The sequence below is a fragment of the Sinocyclocheilus anshuiensis genome, unplaced genomic scaffold (assembly GCF_001515605.1).
Source record: "Sinocyclocheilus anshuiensis isolate Anshui unplaced genomic scaffold, SAMN03320099.WGS_v1.1 scaffold55, whole genome shotgun sequence".
NCBI lineage: Eukaryota > Metazoa > Chordata > Actinopteri > Cypriniformes > Cyprinidae > Sinocyclocheilus > Sinocyclocheilus anshuiensis.
Window position 1 is genome coordinate 3,030,512 of NW_015549647.1, and position 17,385 is coordinate 3,047,896.

General features: G+C 37.4%; 1 protein-coding gene across 6 annotated transcripts in view; it reads right to left on the reverse strand.

Moving 5' to 3' along the window:
- The window catches only part of LOC107660076 (islet cell autoantigen 1-like protein), a 14,837-nt gene extending 3,453 nt beyond the window's left edge, over nucleotides 1–11,384 (reverse strand). Inside the window, exons 1-17 of one of the 6 annotated variants that reach the window (XM_016449287.1) lie at nucleotides 11,300–11,384; nucleotides 10,335–10,365; nucleotides 9,723–9,760; nucleotides 9,450–9,621; nucleotides 6,025–6,097; nucleotides 5,614–5,737; nucleotides 5,026–5,224; nucleotides 4,807–4,932; nucleotides 4,604–4,702; nucleotides 4,434–4,519; nucleotides 4,116–4,166; nucleotides 3,710–3,756; nucleotides 3,543–3,611; nucleotides 2,827–3,075; nucleotides 1,307–1,576; nucleotides 1,074–1,172; nucleotides 853–969 (exon numbers count right to left, since the gene is read on the reverse strand). In XM_016449287.1, the coding sequence (XP_016304773.1) occupies nucleotides 854–969; nucleotides 1,074–1,172; nucleotides 1,307–1,576; nucleotides 2,827–3,075; nucleotides 3,543–3,611; nucleotides 3,710–3,756; nucleotides 4,116–4,166; nucleotides 4,434–4,519; nucleotides 4,604–4,702; nucleotides 4,807–4,932; nucleotides 5,026–5,224; nucleotides 5,614–5,737; nucleotides 6,025–6,097; nucleotides 9,450–9,621; nucleotides 9,723–9,736 (1,794 nt within the window). In that variant the 5' untranslated portion in view covers nucleotides 9,737–9,760; nucleotides 10,335–10,365; nucleotides 11,300–11,384 and the 3' untranslated portion in view covers nucleotide 853. Of the gene's footprint in view, nucleotides 1–842; nucleotides 970–1,073; nucleotides 1,173–1,306; nucleotides 1,577–2,826; nucleotides 3,076–3,542; nucleotides 3,612–3,709; nucleotides 3,757–4,115; nucleotides 4,167–4,433; nucleotides 4,520–4,603; nucleotides 4,703–4,806; nucleotides 4,933–5,025; nucleotides 5,225–5,613; nucleotides 5,738–6,024; nucleotides 6,098–9,449; nucleotides 9,622–9,722; nucleotides 9,761–10,334; nucleotides 10,366–11,299 lie in introns of all 6 variants that reach the window. The other 5 variants (XM_016449288.1, XM_016449291.1, XM_016449290.1 and 2 more) reach the window with 5 other exon arrangements.
- Nucleotides 11,385–17,385: the final 6,001 nt, after the last annotated feature.

Sequence of the window (17,385 nt, forward strand, 5' to 3'; positions counted from 1 at the left end):
TTTTTTTCCTGCATGCCATGTGCGGGGCTCCGTAAAATATAGCTATTTTTTTATTTTATCTGTTATTATAAATAAGAATAGATGAAAAAAAAAAACAGTAGAATATAAGAAATATAAGACAAATATAAGAAAAAAAAACAAATAGTGAATTACCTTTTTCATTTTACATCTAAACAAAAGCATTCAAGAAAAACAAATAATCAAATGTAAAAATCCCTTTAGTGCGTTCATTACAAATAAATTGATTATTAAAACTACAAAAGCAGTTCAATCAAGAGCAGCGAGTGATTCGCTCTTTTCTTTTATTGTTAGATTATCATTAATGAGACAGATGTCCAATACATTAATACCTACTGTAATGCACGGATCTAATATAATGTTACACATCAGATGTTTTTCCCCAACAGTTCCCCAAATGTTCACTTAAGACATAACAGATTATGTTTGTGTGAATACTTAAATACTGTAATTCTGTGTATATGTGTATGTTTATTGGGATCGCGCAGTCGGAAGCGCCTTCGGATGACAGTCGAGAAGCGAGCGGAGAAAAGGTACTCCTCTCAGAAAACGTACAAATAAAGGTAATTAAACATCTAAAATTATTATTTGGAGCATTGGGATTGCTATACGAGGGCTTAATGAACTACTTTTTGTGAAAATCGAAATTTTTCACTGTTTTTGCCTGAAGCTCAAAATTTGCCCGTGCGCATTCCGACTCATTTTGCCAGCACGGGTCACATTTAATAGTTTTACTTAACAGTATCAACACTGAAAGCAAAATAAACAGTACATTTCTATAAACCTGGGACTTATTTGTCAATGATAAATATATACAAACTCACAAAAACACACCTCAGGCATTGAGGAACTCCTGATCACTGCGCCCAATAGCATCTGGGTTAGACAGAGGGTCCAGATCTGCAAAGAGGTTAAACCAGGCAGACATGTCCCTGGACCTTCCTTTAGGTGCTAAAAAGACACAGAGAGACGAATCACAACAGAAACAGTAGAAAAAGCATCTGAGATTGTCCATATACATCTGTAATTTTTGACATGTCATATAAAACTCCCACCACTACTGGTAGAAGAGTTTGGACTATTCTTGGTAGGCTGTCCTCCATTGGAAGGTGGCTGGAGGGGCGGGGCTTGAAACATAGGTGGAGTCGCCCATCCTGAATAAATATGAATAACAGAATGAAAATAAACAACAGAAAGAGAATGAATATGAACATTGCATTGACTGCACTGAATACTAGTAGCACAACGAAACTGTGCTGTTCATTCCTCCAGCCAGTAGAGGGCAAACCTGTGGTACTGAGGCTATGGTCCAGGAGTTGTGATGGCAGGAAGCCAGTGGGTGTGTTTGCCGTTCCTGCTTGTGGTGAAGCAGCAGCAACAGGAGCAAGAGGGGCCTCAAAACAGCCGAAAGCATCCTGCCATGCCTTACTGAACTCACTAGCGCCACCCGCAGCCCCAGGACTCAGCAGATCCTGCAGGAAGGCCAGGTCACCTCTCTCTCCCTCCTCTTCTTTCACCCCCGCAGAGTCTAAAGCCTCAGACAACAGGTCCCTGCCTACTACAATAAAAATAAGATAATGAGGCTTTTACTCCGCAAAAAGTGAATTGCTCCCTCAGGACTGTTGTCTTGTTTTCTGGTACAAATATCTAAACATTCTTTAATCAAGAAACATTTACTTCAATTTACTTTAATCAACAAACACTTACTTTGGAAGGCAACTATATAAGATATTAAGTCTTGTTTTCTGAAAAATGTATAAAAATTTAAATCAAAAAAAGTTAATTAAAATTAAGTTAATTAAATTGAATTGTTGATTAAAAGCTTAAACTCACTTAAAATTTATCAAAATTAAGTGAGTTTAATCTTAAAACAAGAAAAAAAAAATCTGCCAGTGGTGTCAGAAAAACAAACTTTATTCAATGGAAAAACAAATGTATTTATTTTTCTTGCCACAATGGCCTAAACTGACATTATTTTGATAAATTTAGCAAAAGACTTGATAGCTTGAGAACTGAAATGACATCAGATATTAGGTGTGATAAAAGTATCTAAATTAAGTGAGTTTAAGCTTTAAACAAGAGAATAAAAATTCTTCTAAACTTAATTCAAAGGAAAAAACAAATGTATTTTTCTTACCCCAATGTCTGTTTTTAGCTTAAGCTCACTTAATTTTGATACACTTAAAAAAATTAAATAAATAAGGCTATCTCATGTTATTTTGCTTATCAATAAAATGCATCTTGGTTTTAAAATGTTTAGATATTTGTACTGGAAAACAAGACAAAAATATGGAGGAAGACATTTTTTTGCAGTGTAGTAGAAGTGGCAGTAAAAAGGATCAGAGACAGGCTTCAAGAAACACATGGCTGCATAATCAAAACATAAGAGCATAAACATTAACAGAAATATTAGCTCATCAGCAACATAATGCAAATCAGTCAATTTAAGTTTCAAAAATATGAAAAAGAAATCCCCAAAATCTTCCAGGAGTGCATAAAAATCAGAGCATAAAAAGATGGGGAAAAAGTCAAAGAAAGTAACCTTGAGGAAAGTACAGTTTTTAGAAATGCTTTTTACAAGCTTTACAGAGACAGTGTCAGAAACACCCGGAGAGTTTTACAGTGGAGAAGGGAATCTAAAAAGAGCTGTATGCATAAAAAAGTTTCTGAATAATTCTTATGGAACCTAACTGATACATCAAGGTGTTAAAGCACATCTGAAGGAGGGTTTAAGATTGATTTTTGAGAGTAAGAACAGGCGCTAAGGGAGCCTGGGCATTGAAGAGATGCCCAGTCAAGCATTTATACCTATTTTAGGTGGAAGACTGCTGGGTAAGGCATCCTGCATTTCCTCATGTGAGACGCCTACGCCCCACTGAATAGCAGGAGGCATTGAGGCCTCCTGCGGTATCTGAGGCTGCATAACGGACATGGATGGGTGTAGGGTTGGGGTCAAGGTTGGAGTGAGAGAAGGGATCGGGCCAGGCTCAGGGGTCAATAATAGGAGGTCGTCATCTGTGCTAGCTCCACCAATGGGGCCTAATTGTTCATTCAACACTGCAGTACAGGGGCGGAAATGAAGATGAGAGATACAAAAAGGTATACTGTAAATAAAAGCTGCTCAAACAAACTAGGAGTTGCTCCGACTATACAAAAAGTTGATTAGTTCTATCAATATAAAAAAAAACATTAAAACATTAAAGGGGTCATATGATGCGATTTAAATTTTTCCTTTCTCTTCGGAGTGTTACAAGCTCTTGGTGCATAAAGAAGATCTGTAAAGTTGCAAAGACTAAAGTCTCAAAAATGTTCTTTTTAGCAGCATCATATGACCCCTATAAAAAATCCTTGCCAAAATTTTCCAATTCATTACATTATTGTGTGCTTATGTAAGTACGTTGACTAAACAGTCGACTACATTTCTCGATGACTAGTTGATTAGTAGCAATGAGTTGTGGTGCAAGGCCTAGTATGCAAACACGCATATGCACACAAAAACACACACACACACACACACAACTTACCAGAGTCCAGACTGGCACACAAAGAACTGTCTGATCCTCTACTCTGTCCATCTACTGCACGAGTAGAAACTGTTAACAACATCATCTTTTTAAGAAACTTGAGCCAGTAGACAATCATTAGTTGGACTGGGTGTGTTCCCAAAATATTCTTTAAAAGCTGAACATACCAGTATCGGAGGATTCACCCAGCTGTTCATCTTCAAGTGAAACAAGACTGAAACATAAACATACAAACACCAAATTAAACTGACACGATGCATGACTAAATGGATGCCGTTTTCTAAGATGAGAAGAGGTGATTCACATTTCTATGACACAGTATCAAATTTACAAAACACCTTGAATTAGATCTAAATTGACAAATTGGAGTGAGTCACAGTGATATTTCTAGGAAGCGAGTGAGGGTCTAACGGTCGACACGGTATCGTACAACAGCATGTCACAGATGGCACAGAAATAAATACACTGTTTCATTTCCCACAGCCAAAACAGGAAATGACAGTGGAACTTTAAACAGCGTTTCCATCACAAAGGTAGCAGGAGTTTCTAATAGAATTACAATGTTCCACTCACAGATCAGTAACCAGAGCCTTCAAAAAGGCCTCTCGTCTGAAGAGACCCATTCTGAGGGAGACAGAGGGTTGCAGGGGATGAGGAAAGAGAGTGAATGAGAGATCTGACAATGAGAGGCAAGCAGGGGGCCTTCAAGGGGAAAGATAGGTTTTGTTGATGACAAAGAATGAATAAGGAAGAAAACTGAGACTTCTAGATTTGTCTGTGTGAGATTCACTGACCACGTGATGTATATTGCACACATACGTACATAAAGCTGAAAATGGCAAAATGGCTGGTTCATGGTCAAACCATGCCTATGTCTAACTGTGTTCTCACTTGTCTGGATGTGTCTTCTTGTCCTCGTCTTTGCTGTCCTCTGCTGCTTGTGCGGAGACAATCTGGTCCAGTGGGTCCCTCAATTCCTTTAATGAGTCAAATGTAGTCAAATGAGAGCTTAAATCTCATGACAACGGTTTACTTTTTGGCATTTGTAAATGGACACCTACTTTGAGGGTAGTGAACTGGTAGGGTACATATCCTTTGAAGGCCTCATGGATTCCAGACATCACATGTGCAGTCTTCTCCCAGTACTGTAAAAGCGTTGTCTACAGAAAAACAATACAGGATGAGAAAAGGTTTCCGAAATAAGAGTGAAACGGGTTTAATAAGCAATAACAGGTGGAAGGAAATAAGTGTTACACATTTTTACCTGGTAAGTACATAAGGAATGTGAAAGCATGTTGCAGCGACTGGCACCCAGCATATCCACTTTCTGACACACGTCATTCTTCAGCTTATCAAAATGCCCTTTTGTTCCTCTAACCTGGGCCTGAACCTGTTCGCAAACACACACATATAGCAGACACTCGAACCTCTATGTATACAGATGCTAGTCCCCCCTTTGATTGCTCGCTTTGCATAGTCTGACCTTGCGAAATTTCTCCAGTTGTTTATAAGTATCTGGGTCCAGTTCCTGTGAGACATCCTTCATCCAGAGCAGAGCTCCGCGGTACTCAGTACGTGCTTTCTCCATCCGGCTCACGGTCAGCAGGGTGTCTGCGATGGCTCTCCTCCGGAACGTCTCTACTTCCTGTTCGAAACGATGGAGAGGGGCACACAGAGCCAACCTGGACATGACAGAGGACAGAGAAATAGTTGCCAGTGACTTAATCATTAATTACCGATGATTGTTGAGTGAGAGTAGCATGCAAGAATAGAGAAGTTACATCCAAGATTATGGGTTTCCTAATTAGTGCGTCTTTAGTGTGAAACTAGGGATATTCAATAACTAAAATGTAGGTTGCATGATCAACTGTCTAATAAGGCTTGTCTCAGGTTCCACTGACCCTGAACTAACTGCTCAGTTTTTGGATGACTAGTTGATTAATAAACCATCATGACCATTCCCTAACTGAGATATATTAATAATGACATATGCACATATTAACCATCATGAAATTAACCGCATTAATGACCTGAAGTCCTGATTTGTTCATATTTGTAGGTGAGTGCCTACCTTTGCTTGGCAGAACAGCAGAGAGCTTTACTGGTGGCGTCCATCATACTGCCTGCTTTTGTTTTATCATGCTCTGCCTGAAAGCGCAAGAACAGTCCGAGCTCATTCTCCTCTTGAGAGAGGTCTGAAGAGAGGAGGTCACAGGAGGCAAAAACAGGGTTATTACCACAACAGTAACTCATAGCATTAGAAACAATAAGTGGGTTGATTATATGTGTTGAAAGCTATCAATTATGAGAACCACAAAAACACAGAGTTACGCTTAAAATTGACTTTTGTCTCAATAACAGTATTCATCATGTAAACTAAGAATATGTCTGCCACTGCATGCAAAGGCTTTCAAAACAAGCTGAACAAGACTCTTTGTGTTTGCGCACACAAAGAGGGTGGAAGATCATGTTCCTCACTCACGTGTAATTCTTTGCTGGTATTTCTCGATCACTTTCAGGAGTTCTGTGCAAGTGCTCTGGACTGAATGGAAAAACTGGAGGAATCAGAACACATTATCATAAACAAATGCATTTGATAGTTTATTATTTTCGTTTTTTATTACAAAAGCAGCATTTCTGATTTTGTTGCAACACGCCAAAATATCTCTGATACTTTCATTTCCTTTAGCATTTATATACTCAGACAGAACATTTGGTCACCCACACAAACGTCTCCAAAAAAGGAAGAAAAAAACAGACACATTAGAACACAAAAAAAATTTGAGCAGGAGAATGTGTACACTTGTGCTCTACCTGGAAGAAGTAACTCACAGAAATGACAAATAATATAAATGACTCATTCTGGTTGAGCTGCCTTTGTTCTAGAGAGAGTTTCAAGAGCTTGTGAGAAGCTAAATATAGGAACAGGACTCATTTCCAGCATTTAATAGTGGGATGAAAACACTGGGCTATAGAAAATATTTTAGAACTTGCATTCTAAAACCTTCAGAATAGCAGTAGGCACACAACCATTCATAAGTTTGGGGTCAATCATTTTTGTTTGTTTGTTTTATTTTTTTATACTTTTATTCAGCCAGGATGCATTAAGTTAATCAAAGGTTATAGCAAAGACATTCATAATGTTACATTATTTCAAATAAATGCTGTTCTTTTGAACTTCTTTTGCTGTTCTATTTTCTGTTTTCAACAATGATAATAACAAATGATTGTTATGATTGTTACGATATGCAGAAAATCAGCAAGTAATGGCTGCTGAAGATTCAACTTACCATCACATAAATACATTTTAAAATCTATGACATTTTAAAATATATTAATATAGAAAATAGTTATGTTACATTGAAATAATATTTCATAATCTTACTGGTTTTACTGTATTTTTGATTAAATAAATGCAGCCTTGGTGAGCACAAGATTCAAAGCTGAAAATCTTACCGAACCCAAACAGATGGTCATTTAACAGATGCTGTCTTATTACAGGGCACAATGGTGAGTTCATGGCTCACACTAGCAACTTTCCGGTTATCAGCCTTAAGCCTTCGCAACTGCTGTATTTAAGCAGGTCTGTAAAGAAAGTATTCAAATAATCGTAGTCTGGGGGGAAAAAAAATCTATTTCAGGAAAGTGGCCAAAATTATTGGTGAAATCTATTACTGGGGTCATTTTTTGTATTAATACAGTATATTCATGTGCATCAAATTAAATACGGCATCCAGCCAGACTAAGGTCCATGTGTGCTGATGAAGGTGTGACCCCTGCAGGTGAGCTCTGCATTCAGGTTACTGTTTAACTCTGAGCACAGGCCTGACAAACATGCAAGAACAACACCCTCAGGAACCTGGTTTGTACAACAGGCTCTCCTGAACAAACACGGTTATTGAATTTACCAATATAAAATTCCGTCATTTCGCACCATAAGGATGATGCATTATTGTTTTCAAGTTAAGAGGAAACAGAGCTTTGTTTCCAAACAGTCTAAAAGCCAATTCATATGCTCATAATGGCAGCTGTGGCTCAAAGGAGAAAGAACATGGATACACCTGTTCATTAAGCAAGCAGCCGGGGGGCTTACAGTGGCCTGTCTTCTGCTCTCCTCCACATTGGAAACTGTCTAATGGCCAGTAAACCAGGATATGCTTAAGTGTAACAGCCCGAGGCAGGGCAAGATTAGACGAGCACACATAAACAAACACACACATACTTCCTTAAACCGTGAGTGGTCTATGGATTTTCATTAGGTCTTGATTCCAAGTAATCAGCTACTTTCTTTTATAAAAGCTAACTATTAACCAAATGTCAACTAATGTAAAGTAGATTCTCTAGACTAGAGAAAGTAGATCTCTCACACATACAACCACCCAAATACAATACTTCCAGGCTTTGTATTTGACCTCCAGAGTTTCCCTGCGTCAGTGCATTTCATGTCGTGTTTCATGTTAAAATAAATCCAGGCTCAATAAAATCACTGTTTATGAATTCAGATCCTGAAACCTGGAGTGCAACATCAAAACAAAACCGAGGCTTGGGCTACTAATGCCCCAAATACTTAAAGGGATAGTTCACCCAAAAATAAATGAAACTTCTGTCATCATCATCACTCACTCCCCCTCATGTTATTCCAAACCTACAAGTCAAAAGTCATTTTATATAACCATATTTTAGGTCCGTCTAGTTAAAGGCTGAGACATCATAGTAATAGTCATACCCAGAAATGACAACAAGCCCTACACTACACTGCCCAAAACTCGCGTTTGAATCATCACTGGCAAATTCTTTAAATATAAAAAACTTACTTACAGTCTGTGAGTCAGAACAGCCGGCATTGTAGTCTACTCTACCAGGATCAGGAAACAGTCCTCCATAAAATGCACTGCACACATCTGAATATTTGGGTTGAAGTGTTCTGGAACAGTGTTGTAAATACAACTTAACCACTGATTTCTAGTCGCGTCCATTTTTGGAAGGCCAAACAAAGCAGTTTCGCTTTCACAATGAAACACAGCGTCACACAAGGTGGCCTAGAGTGAGCGGCGGCGGCCTAGAGTGAGCGGAGGCCGGTGGGCTTGAGAACGGCGCGGCCGGCGGATTTGACGAAGGAGTTTGATTTGGTGCTCAGGTAACATTTCCTATTTTCAATGTTGAAAACAGTTGTGTGGATTAATATTTTTGTGAAAACCGTAAAACATTTTTTAGGATTCTTAGAAAGTTCAAAGTAACTGCATTTATTTGAAACAGAAATCTTTTATAATATTGTAAATGTCTTTACTATCACTTTCGATCATTTGATGCATCCTTGCTGAATGAAAGTATTCATTTCTTTTAAAAACGGTAGTGTACCTTGTTCATTTCTGACATGGCATGGTTGAGTTTGTGTCACCTATGTGTGACTTTGTGCATCATTCCTAAATCTGTTTTGGACTGCTGTGAAACAACAGGCATACAGATTCATAGGGAATGCACTCTCTGATTATGTAAAGAGGGAATGGGAGAAGGAAGCACAGTTGAGTGTGTGTGCACATAAGAGAAAGGCAGTCAAGACAGAGACAGTGACAGAGCCATTTGGACTGGATGTCTGTAAACAGTGGTAACATCAAGCACAGTTGATCATAGTACAGCTTCATCTAGAGCTCAATTCATCTCCTCTCTTCCCTGTCATCATGTGACAGTACTCTATTAACCTCTTTCCATCTCATTCAGTCATTTCAGTCATTGTCAGGCTCACACACATCAAATGAAAAAAAAATCATATGCTTTCAAATGTAAAAAAAAAAACAGAATGAGTCATACACAGTCATTGAAAGAAAAACCCGGCCCAGTGATGTTACAGTTTCACCTACAGCTGACTTCAAAGAGGTCATTTTACTACATTTAAAAGGGTGCTCATACCTCCAATTTGGCATCAAGGTCTGCGTCAGAGGCCACCACATGCTCATCTTCCTTCTTCCCTGTGGCCTTGATCAGAACCTGCTTGGTCTTCCAGAACTTCTTCTGCATTCGGGCCATGACCGAGCTGTCCTCCCCCAGAACTGCTCGGCCACTGAACATGTCACTGGAGAACCTGAAACAACATGCCATGTTCTTCAGACATTTATATGTTTTTAAATTCAGAATTTAAAACGAGGAGGGGTAACATTCATGGGACAAAGTTAAGATACAAACCCATAGCTGTCCATCTTCTTAACAAGTGTGGCTTAAATCTGCAAATGGGATAGAAATTTGTATCATGCCTTAGGTCACAATAACTACTTCAGTAAGTGTTATTTATTTATTTATTTTAAGAAATTAATATATTTATTCAGCAAGAAAGCATTAAATTTATCTTTTATAATGTCACAAATTATTATTTCAAATATTTATTATTATAATTCGATTTTATTTCAATAAATCAAAGACACGAATCCTACAAAAATATTAAGCTGCATAACTGTTTGTAACATTGATAATAATAAGAAATGTTTCTTGAGCACCAAATCTGCAAATAGAATGATTTCTGAAGGATCATGTGACACTGTAGACTGGTGTAATGATGCTGAAAATTCAATTTTGCCATCACAGGAATAAATTACATATAAATATATTAAAATAGAAATTAGTTGATTTAAATGTATCTAAACTCTAATAATATTTCACAACAACACAGATTTACTGTATTTATCAAATAACTGCAGTTTTGGTGAGCATCAAAGAAATTTTACAAACCCAGAATGTATGTTTATTTAAAAAAAATAATAATAATAATGACAAAAAAAGAGAGGACATTTTACTACTTACTAGCGATGGCATTCAGCAGACACTGAAATAACTGGACAAAATAAATGTCAAAAATGAGAAAAAAAATACAATACAAAATTAATGAAATTATTTCAAATTTAAACATTAAGTGTTGCTGGACAATTTCAATGAATTATAAATAAATCTGAGCTATGAGGAAATTCAGTGCTGATACAAAATGAGTGGAAGGCCCTTTGCAAATTGCTGTCTTTTTGTTCTTTTGAGGTAACAGCTGTTAGCTCTCACAATGACTGCCATGTCTCTCACGATCACAAATACCACAAATCAATGACACATATCGCATCGAAATAATATTTTTTTTAAAAACACAAAATCCAAAATAAACTATAATAAGACCCAAACACCTGTCCTGACATTTATTCAACTCATCACTAGTGTTTAAGTGAGTAGTGTTTAAATCATCTCAAAGGTGGTTTGACAATTTTGTCACTAAATACACCATAACCAGTACAATTTTTCCACAAAAAATACGCAGATATGTTAAGATCTAGCGTTTATGAGCTGACGCTGTTCTCTGATCACACCTTCCTGGCCATCCATCCAACTCATCATGGGTCTGGTTACAGTGTTGCAAGCAGCCTGCTCGCTTTTATCACACTTGCTTGTATTTTTCAAGCATTTTTGTTGTACACAACTGCTACGTTGTTTTTAGCAAATAGACTGAACCATGTATTCATAGTGTATACAGGACTCTTTGCAAAGATAAACGAATAAATATTGTAAAAAGGCTGCGTTACCGGATCCCAAACAAGACAAGGAGTCACCGAGCTGGCGCTGCGTTTCCCTGTAATAATAACCCTTTTAACTTAAACACGAATGTGACATGGCGACTTCAGTCTGCAGTTCGAACCCGCCACAGTTCGGGTGCCGATAAATGACAGTGTGCATTCATTAAATATGAGTGTATATATTTTAATTGTTATTAGGGCATCGCATTTCCTTACCCGCTGACGTTGCCTTGAGCGCCGATAGGAACGTTCACGGCTTCACGCACGTCATTCCCGTGAGCAGCGAGAGCGCATGCGCAAGAACAGTCAGCCCCAGACACAAGCTGATAGTTCTCAATGGACTGACCAAAATATTCATATCTTTTTGTTATAATGTTTAAGTTAGACTGTATTGGCTACGTGAAACTGCGCCTATGGGGAATTAAACAGAAAAAAAGTATTGTAGGACTACTACATAGCATACAATAGGCCTACAATTTATAGCAAAAGGAGTCATTTTGTGGTTGTGTTACTCTATTGTAAATTGCTTTGATTAAAAGTTACAGCTAAAAGGATTCATGTAAATACACAATATAGTAGGCTACAATAACCCTTTTTAAAAAATAATGATTTGCTGATCTTAGTTCATCCAGCATGGTCAGACTAGTATGTTTGCTGGTTTTAATTGTAGTAGTTTTAGGCTTTTGTTTTGTTTTGTTGTGTTTTTTTTCAGCTGGTCAGGCTGAGAGTGCAGCTGCCAAGCAGGTAAACACCGGTTTTACCCATCTTTATGTTTAGTCTGACTTCTTTTCCATCAGAAGTGGCCTACAGTACAGATTAATGCATAGGCCTGCAGATAGAATGTTTCATATATTACAACACAATTCACGTTAAAAGTTTTTTTTTATTATTTAGTTTTATTTTTAAAATGTTTATGTAACAGAACTGAGGATGACAACTTGCTGGTTTTAACTGGTCTCCCAGTTGCCGGCTCTGCAGCTGCCGACAGCTAAACAACAGTTTTACCCATCTTTTATAAATGCTTATTTTCCAGCAAAAGCAGCACAGCACAATGCATAGTGTAGAATAATTCATATAATAGAATTCACTTGTAAAGTTCATCTTTATTTATTTTTTTTTTTAATGTGACGGAATGGAGTAGTGGCAAATAGACATTTATGCCCAAAAGATGGAGCCACTGACACAGAGAAACCAGTGATGCCGTTCATCTCAAATGTTTGTACCTTCATAACAGTAACTCAGTGGGTAGTACATACATCTTTTGTTATATAATAGGAAACAGATTAAGCTACAGCAAGAACATGTTAAAGACATATATAAAAAAGAACAGCAATTTGATATAATTCATTTAAAAGTTCAAAGTAAAAAATAGTTTAAATCGATTCAGATTTGAGATGATTGAGGTGCCCCATAGTGTGTATTGTAGCACTTTACATTTGTTACATAACATCTGATATAATAAATAACTCAAGGTATACAACTGAGAAAAATCAGGAAGCTGCGGTTTTGCTTGGTACACTCAGCCGCACGCTATCAGTGTGAAAAAAACTGATCCAAAGTCGCATACATACCCTAGTCTTTTCACACATATGCATTCACATCCACACCCAGACACACGTTTGATGTACACAGACGGGCATATGCCAACACCTTACCTCACCTTGGTTGAAACAACATAGAGACATAGACTGCTTCAGAGGAGTCAAATCAGCAGTAAACATTCAGAGATGAACAACAAACTCAAGCACACCTGGATAAGCAGACAAACATCTGTTCACTGAAGTCTGTTTGACCTCTGAGACACATTGAGAGCGGAAACCTCAAGTGTGTTTGTATGTTTACTCTAATATATATTACTCTATTTTTATCAATCAAGATTTTCTTAGCCTCCAGCTGGTGAGGACAATGGATGACTTGGTCCTTCCTCAGTCACAACGCTTATCTGCAACTTTATGGTGATGTAACTCGTTACTGACAAAGGTTCAAGTCAGATCATTGTATATTGCATTGTAATCCCTTTTAATGAGTCTGGTGAGACAGAATGAACATATAATGAATCAGATTAATCTTATCAGTCAATTAGAGCCAAATGCAGATTTAACTCCAAAGTAGCTCCATTGTATTTGCCAGACATCACTGTAATAAACCATGCATTTCATTAAGCACATTATGATATAACATGTATTTTTTCTCAATTTTAAGTTGCTTTGGATAAAAGTGTCTGTTCAATGAATAAATGTGAATGTAAATACAACCCAAATCCATTGTGCAAGTTGTGTTTCCAGTCCCAAAGTTGAAAACTGCTGCCATTTATAAGGGAGGGGCCCTTTCAGTCTTACTCACATAAGAGTGGTTCATGGTCAATAAGCCTAGCACTTGTCTGGAAAGAGGAGACTACACTTTATGATACCTGCTAAACCAAATGTAGGGCAAAAATGAGTTAAACGTCTGTTAAGGAAATGACCCCACCCCAACATGTGCCAGTGTTGTTCATGTGTGGCCTTTAGAGTGTGTACTTACATTTGTTAGTATGTGTGTTGGTCATTTAAAGGAGTATTTCACTTTCAGAATGAAAATTCTGTCATCATTTACTCACCCTCCACTTGTTTCAAACCTATATGAGTTTCTTTCTTCTGTTGAAGAAAGAAGTAATTTTTTTTCCTACTATGGAAGTCAATGGTGCCCATCGACTGTTCAGATACTAACATTTTTCAAAATATCTTCTTCTGTGTTCAACATAACAAAGAAACTCATATAGATTTGGAAAAAGTGGAGGGAGAGTAAATGATGACAGAATTTTCATTCTGGAAGTGAACTACGCCTTTAGCATGCAGCACCCCCACCCCCAGTAACATATACACACAGAGCAGTGGATGTCCTTCTACAAAGGATGCAAATGACAGACAGGAGGGTTTCATATCAGTCCTCAGATCAGCCTGTCTAATCCTCTCAAAGACCTGCAACACAATTCTGTCCTATTCAGCGAGTCAGAGTCAGATTTCTATCCAGACAGAGTAGACTAAGATGGAATATCATTCCAGAATTTTAAAAGGAATAGTTCAGCCAAAAATGACAATTCTGTTATCATTTACTCCCCCTCGTGTTACTTACAATTTGTGTGGCTTTCTTTCCTCTGCAGAACACAAATGAAGAAATTCTGAATAACATTTCAGTGTTTTTGTCCTTATTATGTGAGTTAATTGGTACCAACATTTTGAAGATCCAAAAAGGATATAAAGGTATTGTGAAATTAATCCATATGACCCTGGTGGCCTTCTAAAGTCACATAACAAATGAAAATGTAAGCCTTTATTAATCAAATCAAAACATTGATCAATGAAACATTGAGCAATGATGACATTTGATCATGTACTATGCAAGAATCACTGTGGTTTGATGTTAATGTTGGTTTGAGGTCTTTTTGGAGCTTGAAAATGATGGACCACATTGACTTTTATGGACAAAACAGCTTAAATATTCTTCAAAAATCTTCCTTTCGGTTCTGCAGAATGACAGGAATCAAAGTGAATTTGAAGGCATTAAAATAATAACTTTTTTCAATAGTATACAGCCAGAGGGTAATTGTAAAAAAATATATATATATTTTAAATAGATTTACAGCTCACAAATTTTAATAATAAATAATACACACATTTTTACATAAAATTTATTTAAATGCTTTTATGAAATTATTAGTCTCATATCATTAAATTGTTACTTTCATTCTGCTTTTAAATTGTCCAAAAATGTACACGCCTCATCACAACCTCGGTCAAAAAAAATTTTTGTGTGTGTGTGATGTGATGTGACTTATGACTTTGTACAAACCCGGCTTAAGTTTTTTTATTTTCTCACATTTTCAATCTAATGTGAACATCAGTTGACTTAAGAGGAGGTTATTTTACAACATGTGTAAAAAAACACACATATATACAGTATATATATATATATATATATATATATATATATGAAGATATTTATATTACAAAAGATTTCTGGATTTCTGTGTTTTGAACTTGCACACAAAACAAAATGAGCAGCACAATTTCACAATTTCAAGCGGTCTCTCATTGACTGCAGCACTTATACTGTTTCTTCTTACCTGTAGGCCTATAATTCAATGCAGCAGTGAATCAGCTAATCTTTGCTTAGTCTCCAATGGCTTTTAATTAATAAGGGTCTGTCACCGACTCTGTTCCCCCATAATAGTCTTTTCAGCTGTCTCCACAACCAAACAAGCCGGGATGAAAGAGAGAGAAAAAAAAGATCATGGGCAGTCGGCCATTCAAACAGGTGTCACTTTCTTTAATACCACCTCTTCTTTCTTCCCCTGCCTCTGCTCACCTCTGTGAATAGGCTGGCCAAGCAGTGATTTGTTTTCTGTCGCCTTGAGGCTGGAACTTTAGTGGCCAACGTATAGACTTCAAGGCACCAATGTGCTGCCTGGTAGATCTGCAAATAGACCTCAAGTTTCTTTTCAGCTTCTTTTCTCTGTTCACACAACAGTCTGACTAGAAAAGAAGCAGCGTGCTCTTATCTGAATCTTGTCCTTTAAATTCATCTCTGTTTAAATCATTAATAGTGGATAAAGTTGGATAGGAAGAAAGACACAGAAACACATACAGATCGCCTAATGACGCTCAGAAAGGCCAGAAATTCTTATCTGGAATCATCAGGCCTATTGTATTCTTATCAGAGTCTCTCTGCCCTGTCCTGAGGGCTATTGCCATGGCCTGTGGAGAAGGGAGGAAACCCTGTGCACTAGGGGACATTTTGTATGTGTCAGTGTGGATGATTTTTTTAAAAGAAGCCAGAGGTGAACCCAACCAGAGGTTGGGTTCAAAACAACCCAACCGCTGGGTCAAAACAACCCATTAGCTGGGTTTGTCCCTTTTTAACCCAGCGCTGGGTTATATTTAACCCAGCATTTTTTAGAGTGTAGTAATTGCGTGATCTAATATAAAAATGTATTTAAATATATACATCATGCGCAAACAGACTCGGTTAATTACACTCTACACTTATTATGCTATTAGGTCACACTTTATATTAGGTGGCCTTAACTACTATGTACTTACATAAAAAAAATAAGTACATTGTACTTATTGTGGTCATATTGTATTGCAAAACACTTTTGCTGCTATTGAGGTGGGATACGGGTAAGGTTAGGGACAGGTTTGTTGGTATGGGTAGGTTTAAGGGTGGGTTAAGGTGTAAGGGATGGGTCATTATAAATGTAATTACAGAAATTAATAACAGATGTAACTACATATAGGTATTTTTAAATATATATGTACAATGTAAAAACATGTATGTACACTATAAGTGCATTGCATCAAATTATTAATTTAAATGTAAGTACATAGTAGTTAAGGCCACTTAATATAAAGTGGGACCCGCTATTGTTCTTCTCTTTTGCCACAAGCATGTGAACCTCTATGGACAGCTGACTTCAAACCTCTGTCATCATACCAACGGTCAACTTCTTTTTCATTGCATTTGAATCTGTGTGGCACACACAGGATGAGGAAATCACACATTCATGGATGACGAGATCCTTTGCTGTACTGACACGAGAGAAAACAACAACGAATGCACCAATTATGAACATTTTCATTCTCCCACTCAGTCTTTCTTTATGCCTCTGCGCCTTTGACACTTCTGTGGTATCTGCAGACATAAAAGGTACCCGGTTTGTGTCTCACTGCACCAGCTTTCTTTCATCGTCCCACATGCATACACACAACCACACAGAAACAGAATCTGATTTCTTAATGTTCCTGTGGAAAATCTGTGAGACACACAAATTCAAACTTCAAAAGACAACATAAGTTCCATTAAATCATGACCTTTCATACAATGTCTTAGAGGATGTTATTTTACAACATGTGTGTTTATATACCGTACCAGTTGCACCCCCCTAAGGACGGACCTGTATATATATATAAAAAAATCAGAATTTTATAGTATGTGTACAGTGCAACACCAAAGGGCTTTTTTACATTTTAGAGAAGCCAAGTTGCGATATCGAACAGGACCACATGGAGATGCCAAACAAAAAACCTAAACCAATCGCCTGCTGACTGCATATATCTACAGTACCCATACACGCATTATTATAACGGACTTACGCGTGCTACCGTACGACTCCTGTACGCCACCGCAATCATCTTTACCTTGATTGCAGTCTTCATTCATCAAAACTTTACTAGCGAGACTGGTTATCAAGTCGAGAAAACGTAGTTTGCGTCTCATCTGGCCATACAGCGGTGGGATGTGTTGACAATCCGTTCAGTCTGTAC